This window comes from Parasteatoda tepidariorum, chromosome 9 (assembly GCF_982258835.1).
Source record: "Parasteatoda tepidariorum strain Cologne lab strain chromosome 9, Ptep-v5.0, whole genome shotgun sequence".
Taxonomy (NCBI): Eukaryota; Metazoa; Arthropoda; class Arachnida; order Araneae; family Theridiidae; genus Parasteatoda; species Parasteatoda tepidariorum.
This window is the reverse complement of record NC_141763.1, coordinates 102,399,637-102,418,488: the sequence shown is the minus strand read 5'-3', so window position 1 is coordinate 102,418,488 and position 18,852 is coordinate 102,399,637. Positions and strand designations below refer to the sequence as shown.

The 18,852-nt window shown below is 28.3% G+C and overlaps 1 protein-coding gene across 2 annotated transcripts; it reads right to left on the bottom strand.

Annotated features, from left to right (window-relative positions):
- Nucleotides 1-985: 985 nt before the first annotated feature.
- Nucleotides 986-18,588, bottom strand: LOC107436964 (BET1-like protein). Of its 2 annotated transcripts, XM_016048806.5 has the most exons (5): nucleotides 17,916-18,071; nucleotides 15,306-15,320; nucleotides 13,452-13,525; nucleotides 7,190-7,246; nucleotides 986-1,270 (listed from the first exon to the last, which is right to left on the bottom strand). In XM_016048806.5, exons 1-5 carry the CDS (start codon nucleotides 17,935-17,937, stop codon nucleotides 1,103-1,105), a joined length of 336 nt encoding a protein of 111 aa, XP_015904292.1. In that variant the 5' UTR covers nucleotides 17,938-18,071; the 3' UTR covers nucleotides 986-1,102. The 2 variants fall into 2 exon arrangements, with proteins under 2 accessions (XP_015904292.1, XP_015904293.1); XM_016048807.5 differs by lacking the exon at nucleotides 15,306-15,320 and having other exon boundaries at nucleotides 17,916-18,588.
- Between the last annotated feature and the right edge of the window lie 264 nt (nucleotides 18,589-18,852).

The following is an 18,852-nucleotide window of genomic DNA, read 5'->3' as shown; positions in this document are numbered from 1 at the left end:
CTTCTAACTTTTTTTGTTACAAAATCGTTCAAGACATCCTAAAAGTTAACCTTTTCCAATACATCATTTTCAATTGCCATTATGGCCAATGAATTTAAACGGTTTTGAGACATAGTTGAACGAAACCAGTTTTTAATTAATTTCAATTTGGAAAAGTTTTGTTCACCAGTGGCGTTTGTAATCATTAGACTTCTATATATTTGCAAAGCTGTCATTACATTCGGGAAAGTTGTTGAATTTTTTTCTCTGTACCACAGGGCCACTGAACGTGGCGGGGCCCCTAGGCAGTTGCCTAATGGGTAAAACGGCCCTGCTTATAATTACTTATTATTTCATAAATATTAAGGTATTTATATTTCAACATTAATATATTTTTCATAAAACTATTGTTACACTATGTACTATTACTTAACACTATGTACAATTATGTTCAAAATCATAAAATAAATGTACTAACACAGTATCTAATAGAGCTTTATTTTAATTAACAGAAAACTACTTTTATGGGGGTCGATGGAGATTTCGAAAAATTATGTAGGGGTCGATGATCAAAAAAGTTTGGCAACCCCTGCTGTAGAGTAACTTTTACAAGAACGTTTCTTTGGAATTATGCAATTTACTTTTTCACTGGAGCAGCCAAACCTTTAAGTTTCAAATTTTTTTTAGCAAATACTAAAGAATCATATGTTGAATTATCCATTTTTTTAGGTAATACATCCTCTTGTTTGAAACAATAGGTAATATGCGTCATAGGCTATTTGGTAAATGCAGCATTTTACAAATGACTCATATCTCTGCAACATGCCTATAAAGTTCACTTTAATCAGTCCAACAGTCGGCAGTTTGTGAAGGGTCACATTTTCCAATTAGCCAATGACATGTCTTTCGTATGTATATAGTTGATTGATCAAGAACGTTTTAGACAGTGCTGATGAATAGCAGTCGTCATGAAATTTGCACTACATTAAAAATATAACAGGTCATACACTGTTATTATGGATAATTTTATTTACACAGAACGATAGAACATAATTTTAAACAATATATCTACACAAATTATATACACTTCAGTGATTGACTTGTCTTCAGATAATGCGTACTTTCACCTGGTGACTTTGTTGGCTAAATAATAAAATACAATAAACAAACCAACAGTTATTAAGACAACATAGCACATAAGTCTACGATCACTTCTTCCAGTGAACATCATCTTATTCATTTTATTCAAGCTTCCCGAAAGAAATCCAGAGCCACTATCGAATTCATTGTCCTACAAAGTAAACAAATGTGTTATAAGATCCATTAAAAATCAGAGCATAGTTTTCAGTGTTTGAACATATCAGTAGTGCTATAGGTTAAGGGATTTTATCTGGAGCTGTCCAGATAAAATTGTTCTGTTTGAGTCTGACCTCCAGCCGTTATACATGAGAAGGAACTCCAGTCTCAAGAAATATTACAATAAGCTCATCAGTTTTGGTGGCCAGAACAGAACCTCTTACTATCTCAAAAATTGGAAAAATAACCATAGACTGAAGAGAATCAGTCCCTTCTCTTTGGCTGTTTCAATTCACCTTGTAGACTTGCAATATCCCTGCCGAATTAAACCTCATTCCTTGAGGTCATGCTTTAGCCCTGTTACTGATTCTTCTGGTATCCATTTCCATACAGAGCTGTTGCACCCGGCCCATAAAAGTAAAGACAACCCAGAATTTATGAGACAAATGGCTCTTGAAACTACAGTACAGAACCCGTTATCCCGAAATCAGAAAACCGGAAAACCAGAACAAAAATTCGATAAATTTTCCCGCAATTTAAAAATTTTTAATTTTTTTTTCCTCACAAGATTTTAGGGTTTTTCTTTCTTTTTTGAAAGGTGTTTACCTTACCATCATTTTGGAAATAATCATTAGTGTATTACTTCATCGCTTTTTCTTCTTTCTAAGATTATTTCCAAAAAGAAAAATTTTTAGTTGGGTTTAACAATAAAAAAACGGCTTTTTGTAGCGATTCAGAAAACCGGAAAAATCAGTTATCCGGAATAGCGATGGTCCCGATCGTTCCGGATAATCGGTTCCCTACTGTATTAGCCAAATACCAACAGATGCTTTACAACTATACACAGATGGCAGCAAGAGCGAAGAAGGTCATTCAGGCAGTGGGGTTTTTATTAAAACACTCACGTACACATTGAGTCTCAAAGTTAGAAATTCTGAATTTTGCTCGGTTTTCAGATCTGAGCTTATTACGATTGAAAATGGCCTAAGACATGTTGAGAATATTGCTGAGCCTGACTTTAAGCATATATGGATACTGACGGATAGCAAATCTTCAATCCAACACCTTAGCCACTGGATGAATGTTGGAGACAGGGCTGCGGCTTCAATTTTGGGGATGCTCCTCAGGCTCTCAGCGGACTTTGGGGTACACTTTCAATGGATTCCATCACACGTTGGAATCAAAGGTAACGAGATGGCGGACTCACTGGCTAAAGATGCTTCTTTAGAACCTTTACAGCCAGATTTACCTTCCACTTTCAATGAGGTCTTTGCAGAGTGCAAAAAAATGTTTATGGACCTCTGGAGGGTTCCTCCTCCGCATAATTGGTATTTCAGAAAACTACCTGGAAGTGCCTTGTTTTTTGGGGGACCAAGAAGCCAGCAGACTTGTTTATCTCGCTTTGCAAGTGGTCACTTGAGGTGTCTCTCATATGTTCAGGGGCAAAAGACTTTTGGACTTTGCACTAAATGTAAGACTGCTCAGGCTTCTCCCGAGCATATTCTAAACTGCATCGATTTTAAGATCAACGAGGTTTTTTCAAAACCTCATCTGTTTTTAGACTTATGGAATTGGTCTAATTAGGATGGACCTCTTGGGGATTAGAAACAACAACAACATAGGTTAAGGGTCTGCAACGTGTTGCCCTCCGATGTTACCTTAGTGGCCCGTCTGTCGAATCGTGTTGTTCTGTTAAAAATAATGGATGATTATGTGGAATAAAATTCGTGACTAATGCTTGCATAAGATTGGCTATAACTATAGTCTGTTTATTTTACTGAGAGACATAACAAAACATTTAACAGATTAATTTGATCAAAGAACAAAAAAATGTCACTGCACATTTAATTTGAAATGATTATCATCTCTTTTATAATGTTTTATTTATTTCTTACTGTTGTAAATTAAGTATCATATTTTATCTGTTTCAGAAAATAATACATAAAATGATTTTAGTAAAAATATGAACAGTTAAAAAATCGAAATGTTAATTACCTTCACTGAAATCACCTCTCTTCTGCTTATAATAGAGTTCTCACTCAATTTTAGAAAAAAATTTCCCTGATTTTTCCAGGTATATCAGGTGAATTTGAATGAAAATCCATAAAATTTTTCATCAGAAAACTTTTTTTTATTCATAGTGTCAAATATTAAATTGTGTGAGCAAAAACATAAATCAGGGGTGATTGCACACTGGAATTCCGGGTTTTTCGTATAATTCTTCCGGATCTAAAAACTAGAAGCAGGGTGTGGTGGTTTTTCTGCAAAAATCGTGAGTACCGCATCGCATCTCAAGACCATTAGTTCGCAGACTTCCGCGAATCCAAAACTTATAATTCGACGAAATTTTGGTATATCCGCCTCACGATGCTCATTCACGTCGGTCTAATATCAATCATCGATTTTTGTATTTACCTGGTTAAAAACTTACGCATTAGGATTCGTTTCTCACTCAATTTAAAAATCGTATATCGCGTTTTTTATTCACGCGATTCAAAAATCCAATAACCTGTTTTATATTCATGCGAGTTTAAAATCCAATATTGATAGTCGTATTCAAGCTGTTGTAATATGAAACATCCATTTTCGTATTTAAAAAGTGCACATTATGACTTGTATTTATGCGAACTAAAAATTATGCACCGTAATTCGTACTTACGCCATTTAAAAATTCAATATCGGAATTTGTATTTTCTTGTTTTTCAAGTACAATGTCTCAATTCATATACACGAAGTTTTAAAATCCAATATCGCTTTCCTTGTTAGAGGTAAGTTTTCTCTTGAATTAGTTATTAAAAAGGTATGATACAGTTCATTAGTAGGTAATTTAATTATGAATGTTAGTTTAAAAAATTATGTTAACTATGAAATTTTTATCTTAATATTGATATTTTGCACATTAAATTTTCAGGGTTTTTCAGTTTGTGTCACAATTACCTCTGCATAATAGAATGAGAATGGAGACATGGAAAAGTTTAACTAAAATTTAGAATTTTATAAAATAATTGTAATAGATGTTAGAATTATTTAACTCGAATCTCAATAATTTATTACTGTTACTGACAATTCTAAGACTGGTTATTTTCCAGGTTTTTAGTAAAAAATTGCAATTTTCACTGACTATTCTATTAAATGCTTTTTAGAGCTAAAGTAAAATTCCCTGGCAATTCCAGGTTTTCCCTGGCCCATGGGAGCACTGTGATAAGTTTCTCATTATTACAAAATTTTTCGAATTCATCGTATCATTGTCTTTCTGGCGCAAAAAGGTTGAAGACCCCTTCTGCAAGCAATGTTGAGATACAGGTTGAAGAGGAAATACCAAATCAATCTAGTTGTACTAATTAACCAAGAAAGCAAAGCAGAGCAAGGAGAAATGGGAGTTGAGTGAGGCAGACACCATACAAAAAAAAAAAAAAAAAAGAAGAAGAAAGAAATGCAGGTGGTTCGTAAAATAATAAAAATAATTAAAAGAAAGATTTCTACATGTTCGGAAAATATTAATTGGTAGAATGATCACAAATTTAAGTCCAATGCATTTTTAAAAACATGAAACCCAGGTAAAGAAAGGTAGATCAAGCGCTGAATTATTTTAGCTGTTACAAATTCAAAGCAATATTTTTGAACTTCAACAATATTGCAGGAGGGAAGAACAATTAATGCTTCATTTTGTAGTTATCTTATTCAGTGAGTTAAAGAACCACATAATTACATCTGCTTTATTACCAGTTGTAGTTCACTACTTTTAAGATACGAGCTTTGAACTTAATTCTACACTCATGTCCAAAATGGTTTTTATTGGGTTATTTTAGCAGGAGGTATTAGTCAGAAATATTTATTCTTTAAGTACATGAGCTGATCTATTATTCTAAACCATTTTTTTTACAAATTCGTTCTTTTAACCTTCAATTTTTTATGACTTTCTCGACAGTGAATATTTAATGCTCTTTTATTTCCTCTAAGAAATAAAATACTTCGAAAGTTACAGAGAAAATATGTTCCTTTCCATTAAAATAACATCACTGTTTTATGAGCATACATTTGCGCATGAAGGGGTGTCCAAAGTTATAAATAAACTATTCGTAATTGTAAGTTTTAATAATGATAATGCATAATTCTTATTAATGCTCAGCCACAGGGGCATTGTCATTGTGTCCATTGACACACTTGCAAAGATTTGTACCAATCAGATAAAAAAAATGAGTTGTTTGAGACTTGTTTCTTTTCCAAACTAACGTTTAAAGTAGTTGCCAGGTATACAAACTACTGTTTCTTTTTAATGGCACTACTCACAACACATTTTTTAAAAAAAAATTTTTACTGTACTACTCTACAAATTATGAAAAAATGTAGCAAGTAATGTAGTTTTGCTACCTGTAGCATGCTACTTCCTTACTCTGTCTTTGTTTAAGGGTACCTTTTGTATATCTATTCTAAGAAAGACTACATTGACAAGTGATTTGATAATAAAATTCAGTCTTTTTTTCTCTTATCAATGGAATCTTTATGAAATTTAAAATAAAATTTAATGTATTTACAGCAAATTATTTGTTGTAATTAGATTGTGAGATCAAATTTTCTATAAAAACCCACAATCCTTGAGGTAAACAAGCTCCTTTGTTAAGAAAAAAATTCATTGAGTTATCAGTGGTTTTAAGAGACAAAATTTAACTAAAAGTAAAAAAAAATCTCTTAATTATAAGTCTAATAATAAAAATCAATAGTACGTTAAATTATATCCAAAAGGATATTATATATTTCTAACTAATTTTCAGGAAAGGAGATAGATATCTATAATTTAACTATCAGTAGCATTTATGCCAGTACGGATTCCTTGGCGACAATTGTCAATTCATCTACAAATGTCGCCAGAATCATAGACAGGGGCGACAAATTCATCACTTTGAAATTAACAAAATAAAAACGAAAAAAAGTTTTTTGTATCAATTTCCAAGCATTTAAAAAAAAATTTTGTACTAATTTTACTGTTATACGTGTGGTTAAATTTAAATGTTAAAATTTCAAATTTACATGTTATGCTATACTTTGCAATAATGTACTAAAAGTATAATTGTTCATCAATTAAAAAAAATTTTTGTTGCTCATTTAGAATTGATTATTATTAAATTTTAAGATAATTAATTTTTAATATAATATTTTGTTAGTTATTATTTTCTCTGTTTTTCTCATTTATATATTTATCTGATTTTAGCTTTTCAATTTCTATGTTGAATCTATTTGTTTATATTCATTCTTTAGCTTTTCAATTTCTATGTTGAATCTACTTGTTTATATTATTTTACCCTTTTTTAGCCTTAATTTTAATAAATACTAATCTTTAATCATGACGGGTTAGTTTTAGGGTGTCATATATAACAATAATTATTTTTTGATGTGTACCATAACATGAATTATGCAATTGGTGATCGAAATGGGCTACAGGTAGCGTAGAGCAGAACTCGCTACCTATGGCAACACTTTACATGCTTTTGCCATTAGCATGTGGGGAGTCATAGAAGGAAGTACATTACTTTCTGTTTCGATTTTCAAATAGATTAAAAACTTTTAAATTACTAAACTGAAAACTACATTAAGCATAGTTCTAAAAGAAAGTGTTGTGAGAATTTTAAAAACCCTTTTTGTGGAAAACATCATAATACATTTCTATATAACTGAGAAGAAGAGGACAAGAAATGGAACCAGTTTTCTCCTCAGGTGGCGTATCTGTGTGTTGCAATCGCTAATTATGAAGTTCGATTTTTTTTTTCAAGCTTGTCTACCATATTAATTTTTTAGACCACTAAATGATAAGTGATTTTATTGTACTACTAAATTTTTATTGTTGGTGTGAACCTTAACTATCATACAATTATTCTTAAGGAAAGCTAGTTTTAAAAGAAAGTAAAAGCTAAATTACCACATCATCTAGTAATCTAACACTATCCTTGGCTTCCACTTCAATATCATATGCTGCCTATAATGGGATTAAAAAAAGAAAACATTGAAATTATTTTCTTTATTTCATTTAATAATAATAAAATATTTTTAATGGAATATTAAAATTACTCTTATTAACATACTGCAAATGTAGGTAAAAAATTTAGGAAACCCTAATTATTAAACAATTACAAATGTTGTGTCTAACAAAAATTTCTTCTTCATCAAAATAAAATTTATCAAAGATTTAAAACAATATATCTTACAACAGCATACTTTTCAAATGAATGAAAAAGCTCACCAATTTTGTTCGATTTGATTTGAACTTGGTTTTGCATATTTCCTACAGACAACATAAGATCTACCAGAAACTTTCAAAAGAAAGATAAGTCAGGAAAAAATTGTCACAAAAATTCAATAATTTCTATACTAATGTTTTAGTTATAGCTCCAATGATTAATGTATCAAATATTTTTGAAATAACATCAAAATTTTAAAGAAAATAAAGAAAGTGCATATAATTGCTGATACATTAATTAATTTTCCTTAATCACTTTCTAAGTAAGCTATAAAAAATCAGTACAGTTATCACCACTAATAAAATAACAGAATTATAAAATCAGAAGTTTTTAAAATTCATATCTGCAAAAACTGAACCACAGGGCTCGTAGTTATCCTGATTTTCAGTTTCGTAACCTGATGTTCTTGATTCTTGTTTCAGTTCAGAACATCCTATTTTTTATGAATACAAATGTAAATTTTAAAAAAAAAGAAAAGATTTGAAGAACTGAAAAATTTTAACTTTTAATCCAACATATTTTTATTTAAATTAATTTAATAATAAAATTGCAAAATTTGGTAGTTAGAACTTACCAAATCATGCTAATTATATGCATGATTTGGACACATGGCCTCACACGTAGGATTAATACCAGTGATTTCATGAAAAAAAATCTTAATTAACAATTTTACATTAAACTTTTTTTATGGTAATGAATTTAGGCAAATATAGTAATAAATCTTGTTGGGAAGAGAGTAGTTTTGTAGTTTACAATTAATTTGTCGCTTTCGTCTGATTTTTAAAAAGGATTTGAATCCTCACAACCATACAGTATTTCTATCATAAAAGTTTTAAATTGAGGGATCATAGACTAAATTATTTTTGTACAAAAATGTTAAGCAGCATTTCCCTTCGTTTTCTATGTTATTAACACCTCACTTTAAAATCATTTAAGGAAGTCTCACTCAATTACAAAGAAAGAATTTAAATATTGATATGAGGGAGTATTAACTAATTGAAACCGTTTTTTTTTTTTTTTTTTTTTTTTTTTAAATGCAACGGTTCTTTTTATTTATTGATCTCTAAATATAATGAGTTGTTCAGTACTTCATTCATAAAAATATAGTACTAGAAAATATTTAAACTTTCTGCTACAAAGAAAGTTATTCTGAAATTAAAAAGAATACATTTTCTTATTTATTTGTAATAAAACTTGCCTTTAATTAAGTACAGCAAATTATACTCTTCATTTGTAGTTTTATCTTTTTGACCATTAATCATTTTTACTGATTAATTAGCACAACTTTATCAAGATTAAAACTTATGAGTTAAGCTTTAAAATCAAAGTTGAAGCAAAAGAAGTTGAAAGTGTTGCTGAGAATGCTTGTGTTTCACAAACAAAATATGTAATAATTTAAACAGAAATACTTTTTTGACTAAAATGAAGTGAAATCCAGCGTTTAGTCTTATCAGTGAAAAATCTTATTTATTGAAAACACCTTTGAGTGTAAATTCACTTTTATAGTGTCCTTACGCATATAAAAATGTCTGGGCACACTTATATTCCCAGTACAAATATAATTTTAATAAGCAGTGTAAACTGTATTTCTTTACTTACAAGCAAGAATAATCAACCTTATAATAAGTAAATATAAAATTGTGTTTTAGATGAGTTTAATGAATTGAAATAATAAGAAAAAATAGAAATAATAAGAAAAAAATTACAGTGAAACCTCTAGGAAAACCACTTCTGTGTAGCGACCTCTTTTGGGAGGAAAGGAATTTTTTTCCATAGACTCATTGTTGAAGAAAATCTTTAGTAGAGACCATCAAAACCTCTTCCAGTGAACAGGTAAACCAACACACCAAATGGAGGAAAAGCCAAACAAGGAAACACGAAACAATATCAAAAGAAAATAAATAAGTAGATGTTCAAATTATTTGTGTGGGACTTTTATTTAGAGAGCTCTTTCTAACAATCTCTGAAAGCAGTGTTTTCATCGCAGAAAAAAAATGGGTGAGAATTTCTCACCCTTTCTCAAAAACAGGGTGAGATTTCAAAAAGTTAAGTGAGATTTCTAAAAATTAAAAAAAAAAAAAAACACACTAAGAGACATGAAAAAAATCATTTCTTTAATTATAATACATTTTTAATATCTTCTAATTTTTAAAGTATTGAATATTTTTGCTGCATCATCATATGGAAAATGTTCTATATCTACTTTTTCATCAGCTATTCTCATTAGGTAACTCAAATGCGTATTTGTTTCGTTTTGATCGTTTCTACCCACATTTGTTTCATTTTCATTTGTCCGTTTCGGAGTAGAAGATATTGCCTTTACAAGGTATTTGTCCATCTTGCATTAATGCGCAAAAAATTTGAACGTCTTACATGAAGAAACTTTACCTACAGTAAACACGTGGTTGCAGAGAAATGCGTTCTGAAAGAGGTTCGGAGGGATGGTGTTCTGTAGTTCTTAAAGATTCTGAACAATACTGGTAAACAGGGAAGCTAGATAATGGGGCAGATGTTGAAAATAATGAAAGATCCAGGAAGAAAAGTGAAACGGATTTTATTCTAAATGGCGCAATGAGAAATTTTTTTCAAAATGCGAGAAATTCGCGAATTTTGAAATTGGTTTATAGAATGCGCGAATTTCTCGCGGTAATCATTTTTTAATGCGAGAAAAGAAAAAAATATGCGAGATTCTCGCGTTCTCGCGCTGTAGTGAAAACACTGGAGATCTACAACCACATGTTGAGTGCACTCGAGACGATGCTGTCAATGATTGATTTTAAGAATTGAAAGTTAATTTAGAAAAAAAGTTATTTTAGAAAAAACGAAGCATCTTAAACAAACAAACCTGTTCTTATCTTTTAAAGCTTACTAATTTTCATGATAAATTGAAACTGAATGTAAACTTATACAAAAAAACAGAGTTTATTCATTTAAAATACTTCTATCATTCATAATTAGTAAATTTGTTTTTACACATAATTATATCAGTAGAGATAATTTTTATTGACGCTAAGTTTTATTCATCGAACTGGTTTTCATGACGCCAACAGATGTGGCATTTTCGTACCAAGAAAATGACACTGACTAAAATTATAATAGTTTGTGAAAAATCATGTATTTTCGATAAGATAATGGAGGTACAACCAAAGAATGACCCACCTCCATTAACGACCATTTTACAGTGGAACAACCTGAGAGGTTTCACTGCATAAATAAAAGTGAGGAAAGGAAGAAATTGTCAAACTATTATTGATGCCAATAATGCTTTATTAATTTTTGCAATAGGTGCTGCTTAAATTAATGCTGTATGAATTAATATAAATATTTAACGTTGGCACTGTGGTAGTAGTTTTTGTATGGCCCTCTGAAAGGGATGAAGACCGCAGAAAATTACTTGATTGTGTCAAATCTGAGTACTATGAGTTGACTAAGAAGAATTGTAACAAGCAGAAGTGCCAACTTTTCCATCTAGGAATCCGTAATCAGAGCAACAATAATACATATAACATTAACAAATTTCAAATTAGTGCAATTTCAAGGTGTTTTACAACTTAATTCCATATAAGTATACACCTAATATCAAAGTTCTCCCTAAGAATATAAGAGGGCAGGGTGCTTCTTCACAGAAAAAGGCACTTTGAGTTTTGAAAGGGCACTCATTCAACACTGTAAAATAAATTGTATCAAAACGTGTAATATTGCCATTTAAGTTACCGCCCTGTACTATTTTATGTGCATATTTCAAAAAGTAATTTTCACTCATTTTGTAGTTTATAAATAACAATTAAAGGTATGTTAAGAGACAATCTCTGTGCATATATATTTCTTTCTTCAAAAAAAGAAAGTAAAAATTTAAAATCACTTAAAAATGTATTAATATACTCCATTGAAAAAAGAGAAACTTTCTAACAAAGTAAATATTTGTAATAGCAATCAGAATTAAACCTATAAATATAGATAATTTTTGTGTGTAATTATGTTAACAGTTAATTAATTTTTCTTAAAAATGAAATATGAAAAAAAAGGCAGTGTTATTAAGGGATGGCAGTTATTTTACATTTAAGGCAGGCAGGGGGGTACCCTTCTAAAAACTTTTTAGGGAGAGCACTGCTAATATTATACATTAATTTACTATTAAATAAAGAAAGTCAAATTTAAGTGTTACTTTTTTTTTAACATATTCATTACAATCAGCAAAATTTCAGAACTCTTGGTAGTTAAGAGGGAAAAAACCTTATATTTAAAAGATTATTATGAAAATTCTCAAAAATCTTTATTTTTTATTGATTAACAGTAAGACCGAAACCCTGTCAATAAAAAAGTAATAATTATGATAAATCATAATTGTTGGCACCTCTGCAATGACAAATGATACTGAGCATAGTTAATAATTATTTGGATGAGATGAACTTCCAAAAACATGTTTTGTTATATCAAATAACATTAAGTCACAATGAACTCCAACTAACAATAATAAATAAATTTGGAATTGTTCTTTTAGCTTTATTGTGTTGGTACAATGCCTTTCAGTTCAGTGCATGATTTTGTAATGTTGATTAACACCGATTTTTTAATTATTTACCTTTCTTTTTATCCTGTACGAAGAAACTGTTTTTGGCTAGTATAATTAGTTTAAAAAAAAGCAATATGGATGTGAAAATTAAAAATTATATTAAAATATTAACACAAAAATATGGCAAAGTAAGAAAATATTTTCAAAAATTGTCACTACAAATAAAATTTATTTATGACTGGTAAGTTTCTATTCAGGGTTGGCAAGTTTTTGACACGTGACGGTTTTTACCGGTTTATACCATGGTTTTTACCGTCATGTCAAAAACGTCGAAAACTGTCAAAAATCCATAGTTTTGGTAAAAGTGTATTTTTGAGTTTAACTGCTTATAATTTAAAATTAATTCATTTTTGGGCAATAAAATTAGAAAAAAAGTTGTTAAAAGATATTTAAGAACAGATTTTTGCATTTCCCCAACATGATTACATCAAAACATACTATTTGAAGTAAAATAATAGGATACTAAACAAAATTTTCAACATTTCCAAGCATCATTTTGTTTGGCATATTACATTACTGAAGAATGTCAAGTCATTCTTGACTTAGAGTTTTTTAGTAGTTACAAGCTTTGAAAGTTTTGTTTAGCTTATTTCTAAAATTTAAGAAATGTCAAATTTTAAATTCTTCTTTTTAGTTCTTGAATTTATTAGTAGTTTCAAGCTTTTTTGTTTGTTTGTTTATTTCTAACAATTAAGAAGTGCAAAATTTTGAATCCTTTGTAAATCAAGCTATAATGATAAAAGTAAGTATCACTATTTTCATTAAGTATATTACAATATTTCTATATGAATGTATATCCTTCTATAAGAATACATGTATGTAGTTGCAAAATCAATAGCAATCATTTACAACATTCATTTAACAAGGCAATTATGTGAAAATAATATATTGCCTGCTATATGCCATAAATGAAAGAAAACAGGTTTTTGACGGTTTTTACCGCTGTCATGTCAAAAACCAGTTTTTAACAGCAAAAACCCAACCCTGTTTTTATTATAAGTTTTTCCCCATACATTCAAAAAAAATTTTGCTATTGCAAAATTTTGGGCTTAAAATTTTACCCAAATTTAAAAATCCATAAAAACCCTTGTCCATAGTTAAATTTCAACTTGAATTTAATAAAAACATGCATTTAACAGTACTAGCACTTCCATTATGAGAATATTTTTAACTAGGTCATACAAAAACAAAATTTTAAGAGGCGGAGAGGAGAATCTTTGTTTTATTAAAAGTATTTTGTGAAACTACCGGTGTTCCTAAAACAGAATTTGTGAAGGTACTGCTAAGCGGTAGCAAATTTTCCCTAGACAGACTCCTGACACTAAGTCATAACAGTGACACAAGAAAGTTAAACATCTTATTTTACTTACAGATTTCAGTTTTGAAATTTTCTTTGACAACTCTTCAGTGTGATATCTATTTTGTGCCTCCAATGCATCCTCTCCTACAATAAAAGAAAGAAAAAAATTGGCAATTAAAAACATAATTATTTTTTATACACAAAATATCAAAAGTTAGTGACAAATTATTATGACGTCTTTAATGAAATTGATACTTTATTGCATTAAATAACATAATAAGCTTAGATTTTATGAGATAATTAAATAATTAAGTCTGATGTTTCCCTCATTACTTAAACTATATTAGGCTTAAGTCATATTTATTGAATGTAACTGAGTAAAAGGTAATATTTATTTGAGGACTCTCTAATGTCCATTATTGGAATACATCTTTTTAAAAATTTAATATACTGCTAAAAGAGAATTTTTTAGAAAAGGGTAAATTAAAAAGTAAAAGCGCAATTTAAAATTTAAGATTCATGCTAATTATTCTATTTAATAACTCATATCTGATTTTTAAAAAAAATCATTTTACAGCAATATATTGCAATTAATTCTAAGAAGACAATTTTATATATAACCAATTTTTCCAGAAAAATCTCTCCTGAACTATCTATATATTATAACATTTAAAATATAGCTCAAAATTATTTAATAAAAAATAGTCTTACAAAATAACTTCAAAGATATTTATTCTAACAGGCCAAAGTAAGATCCCCACAGAATATTTAAACTTTTTTGAAATAAATAAATAAAAAGTAACTAACTCTGAGGAAAAAATTATCACTAAACTTTGAATTAGTTTTGTAAAGAAATTTCCAAATTTATATCAATAGGAATAATGTTAACAACATCATACGAAACAGGGTGGAGATTTTTACAAGAAGAAACCTTTTTCATTTAGGACACTGAAAAAACCCAGAAGAAATTGAAGAAACTAGAAGTAGCAAATACAATTGTTTCGCAACAAGAACTATAAGTATAATTTTTTATAGTTAAACTAATAAAATCTATTATAACAAAAGAAAAAAGTTTTTTAAGTGTAATTTTTTAAAGAATTACTTCTTTCATACTATTAATTTTAGTTTCTTAGAGAATAGCAAAACCAATAAAACTACTACTATAGTAATAACAGATTTTTAAATTGTATTTAAAATATCCTCATTTCCCTAAATAATTATTTATACTCATATCTAGATAAATCATGAATAGTTATATTATTTTAGTTCCTCAGCATAAATCATACTCTGTTTTAAGAAAAATTTATTATATTTTTAATAATTCTACACAAATAGAATTATTTGTATTTAAAGCATAGTTTTGATTAGCATTACAAGTATTTCTTTAAAAAATATTGCTTTGTTAAAAATTTTCTCAACTGGGTAAATTTTCATGAATTTTTCCCACTTTAAATATTTTAATCTTTAGCGATTTTAGGTATTAATTAGTCCATTATAAGCAGTTAAAAAAAAAAGATTTTGGAACTTAAAATTTCTTTTTTAAAACTAGCTTCTTCACTGGGCTTGAAAGAAACCTATTTCATCTAGGGTGACTTCTTCCACAGTATTTTTCAGTCTAGAAGAAACTTATCATCCCTGAGTTGAAGTTAAACATGGCATATTTTAATTTTTCCTAGATGGGATTTAAATTTAAACTGATATCTATATATCTACAGGCATAATATATTGTTTTAAAAACACATCCAACTCATTAACTTCACCAGACATTGAATCCAAATATTATAATCAAGCATTTTTAAAAATGAATGGCACATTTTAATGAATTCTTCAGTCAATATATTGGTATAAAGTAAAATAAATTAACCAGGTTCAGTTAATTAGTAATTGTTTCAGTTTGCAAGTATATCAACTTCTTTTTACATACCTCTTATCCATCCAACTGAAATTAAAAAAAAAAGAAATTATTTTTAAATCATAAGCTTTCATTAATTAACTTAGAAATAAAAATTAAAATTTTTGATAAAATTAAGTAACATTATTTTATACAAAATAATAACAAAAACTTTTATTTGAAAAAAGAAGAAAACAAAATATAATAATAAATTAGATGTTATAATTTAATAATAAATTAAAAGATGTAATTACATTATAAAAAATTACTCAATTGGACTTAAAATTGAAACAAAACAGTCATTTTTCAGATTAACTCATAAGAGTAAAACAACGATTTTTCGATAGATATACTATATACTTAGCTGATGAATAATAAATAATTTTATTTAATTTCACGAACACTAGGTTGAATTTGCATCAGTAGGTCTTCAAAAGTTAGCTATCTATACTCCAATAGATATCTTTGGATTTATAACGACATAATTTTTCTTTTTAAAAAAACAGTTGGAAGAATTATAATTCATAGTATTTTTTATTTAAAAAGAAGTGAACTGTGAGTAGCAGACAGGGCAACTCTAAATACAATGATTAAATGTTTGATGCGTTAAAAGTTTGAGCTCAGGAATAAAATAAGAAGAAAGAAAGATGCATGCATGATAATAATAAAAAGAGTGAGAGAGATTAACTTTTTGAAATATTCAGGCAAATAAAATTATCTCATTATATCATTTTTAATGAATATTATAATTAGCAATTAAATTTTGAAAGAAGGTGAAATGTTTGAATTAATATTCGTTAATTTAAATGTAGCTAAGAGTTTATTGAACACAGTGGCCACATTTGGGAAAAAATCTAAAAAATGAAAGAGGAAGATTTAAAAAACAAATTGTTTTCATAATTTCCTATTGACCAATTTTATCGAGACTTTTTCATATAATTTTGACCCATTTAATTCTTACAATTAAATTGAAATTAAAACTTTTAATGCCATCATGAAACATTATCACCACTTTTTAAATATATTACATAAGCAATTTTGGACTCTCTCCTAATCAATGAAAATTAGCAAATCACAAATCCCCCAGCTATCATAAAACACTCACCCCTGGATTTGCTTTTATTTTGACACTGATTTACTGTAGTTTTAGGGTTAAATTCAACTAAAATATGTCATTTTGAATTAAATGAAGTTAACATTCTACTACATTTTCTAAAATTTTAATTCCAGTATTTTTTAGGCGTCTTTTGTGTTCATAACTCTTGAACTCTGAAATTCATCAAAGGAATTTTTTCTTTTCTCTGATTCACCTTTTATTTGAAATATTCCACAGTAGCTTTTTTGATATTTTTTTAAAATTCATTTTGCACTTTTAGAAAGTTTTGAAAATAGGCGTATTTTAATGTCTTACGTAACCAGTTTTTTTATCCCAAATACCTCTTTGTTATTAAAAATAAGCAAATCACAAATCCCCTCTGACCCATTAGATGTAATATCCCTTTAGCAGGGGTGATTGTAGACCCAACTCAAAAATCCTGAAAATTTCTTGAGCAAAATCATTCAAAAAATTAATATCTTTATAAATTTAAATCATTGAAATTTTGAAAACATGACATTCTAAATGAATTATATGCAGCATAATTTAATTGAATAATTATGTGTAAGTTTACTTTTATCTCTAATAACATTTCATATTCTACTAGAAAAAATATTAACAAATGAAAGAGATATAATTCTAGTATAAATTCTAGTTCTAAAATTTTTAAATAAAATATACAATAATTTTTATATATAAATGTGTTCGATGATTTCTTGAAACTTCTGGACTTAGGATTTCCAGAAACTTTCGGATCGCGGCTAGCAAAAAATCCGGATTTTTTTCCGGAGCACAATCACCCCTGCTTTAGGAAATAAAACTATGCTTCACACCTATTAATTATAAAATTTGGTAATTTCAATGAAGAAAATAACAACAAACGTAGAAAAAACAACACATCCTGAAACAGAAAAGTAAGAACTACAAGTAAAAAAAAAGATGGCATTGATATATTTTTTTCCTACTGTTTCAATATGCTAAGAACTATACTATCCTCTGAAATTCTCAATTAAATGTTAATTATTATAAAATAAAGGAATTTTAGAAGCAAACAATTATTAATAATCAAAATCGTTAAGAATTAAAAAAAAAAATCAATCTATTATATCAGAAATTTTAATTTTATATAATTAATTTAAAACAATAATATTTTCTTTAAATAGGTTAAGAATATAAATAGCATAAGGTTAGCAAATTTGTTAAATAATGCTGATTGCGATCGATGATGTTTCAAACCTTGCATTGCAAAGTAACAGGTTCAGACCAATATTGTACTGTAACCAAATTTGAGTAAGTATTTAATAAGGTAAAAAAAATTAAATATTAACAAGTAAATAAAACCACAACGCCCGGCGAAATGTTCAGAGATATAAAAAAAAATAATAATACTAACAGATCCAGGAACAAATAAATATAATTCAAAATAGTTTAAATAATAAATAACTGTAAAAACAAAACTGAACAATTTTGCATATATATTTGACGAACGGAACCTAACTTTTAAACTGAACTGCAAGTGAATAACAAAAATGAACACATTGCCTTACCAACTGGTCTAGAAGCACTCATAATTATAAATTAATAGTTCATAATAAAATTAGGGTCGAAATTAAAACAGTTATTTAACTATGATGATGTATGTATTGTTGGCGAATTGTGAATCATAAAAACATTACAGTTCTGTTTGCATCGTTTGAGCAGTGCTGATTTAGAACTTATTCCATGGTTTAATCCGTTTGGCACGAGTTTTCGTTCGTTAAAAATCAGTTTCTCTTGAATAATACGAGAAGTATCAACTTTCATGTCTGCTTACCGTTTTCTAAATTGAATTTTATGAACACATTAATACGTCATGTCTGTCGCAAGTTAAGGTTGATGACGTATGTTATGTGCAATAATAAAAAAAAAAAAGGATTTTAGGAAGGAAATGGGTATAATATAGCCTACGTCACAGGTTGTGTTGTTCCTACTAAATTTAACCCATGAACGGCATTTTCTGCGAGCCTAACTTCAAGGCACAAATAAACAAACGAAGTGTTCGATCGTTTAAATAGCTGCTCGCCAGATTTTATTGCATTATAAAGAAAAGTTATTGAAACTAAATACAACTAAATAAACAACAACAACTAAAACAAATAACAACAACTACTAATAACAATAACTAAATAAACAACAACTAAATTCCTTTCGTTTAGCATTGCGTCATATGTTGTTCCTACTAAATCGAAGTAGTTGTGTTTTTTTCATATTATACCCAAATGAAGGACAATGGACGATAATATAAAAAATGAGAGAGGGAGTGGGGGAATAAATTCAAACTATTCTAAAGAAGTTAGCATTTTTCATAAATATTCTGCCAAAAAAAAAAAAAAAAAAAATTAATTGAGAGTCTTCCATCTTTTTTTTCTCTTTAAGCCAGTAACCTCCCATAAGAAGCTCATATTTGTTAAAAATTTTAATAAAATTAATATTTAATCTTAATAA

Excerpts from the sequence above, each read along its gene's own strand:
- LOC107436964 (XM_016048806.5), bottom strand. The coding sequence starts at position 17,937 with ATGAGTGCTTCTAGACCAGTTG. Across the intron at positions 7,247-13,451 it reads AAATTTCAAAACTGAAATCT|GCAGCATATGATATTGAAGT; the intron begins GTAAGTAAAATA and ends ATCCCATTATAG. Across the intron at positions 1,271-7,189 it reads TTAGATTACTAGATGATGTG|GACAATGAATTCGATAGTGG; the intron begins GTAATTTAGCTT and ends TTTACTTTGTAG.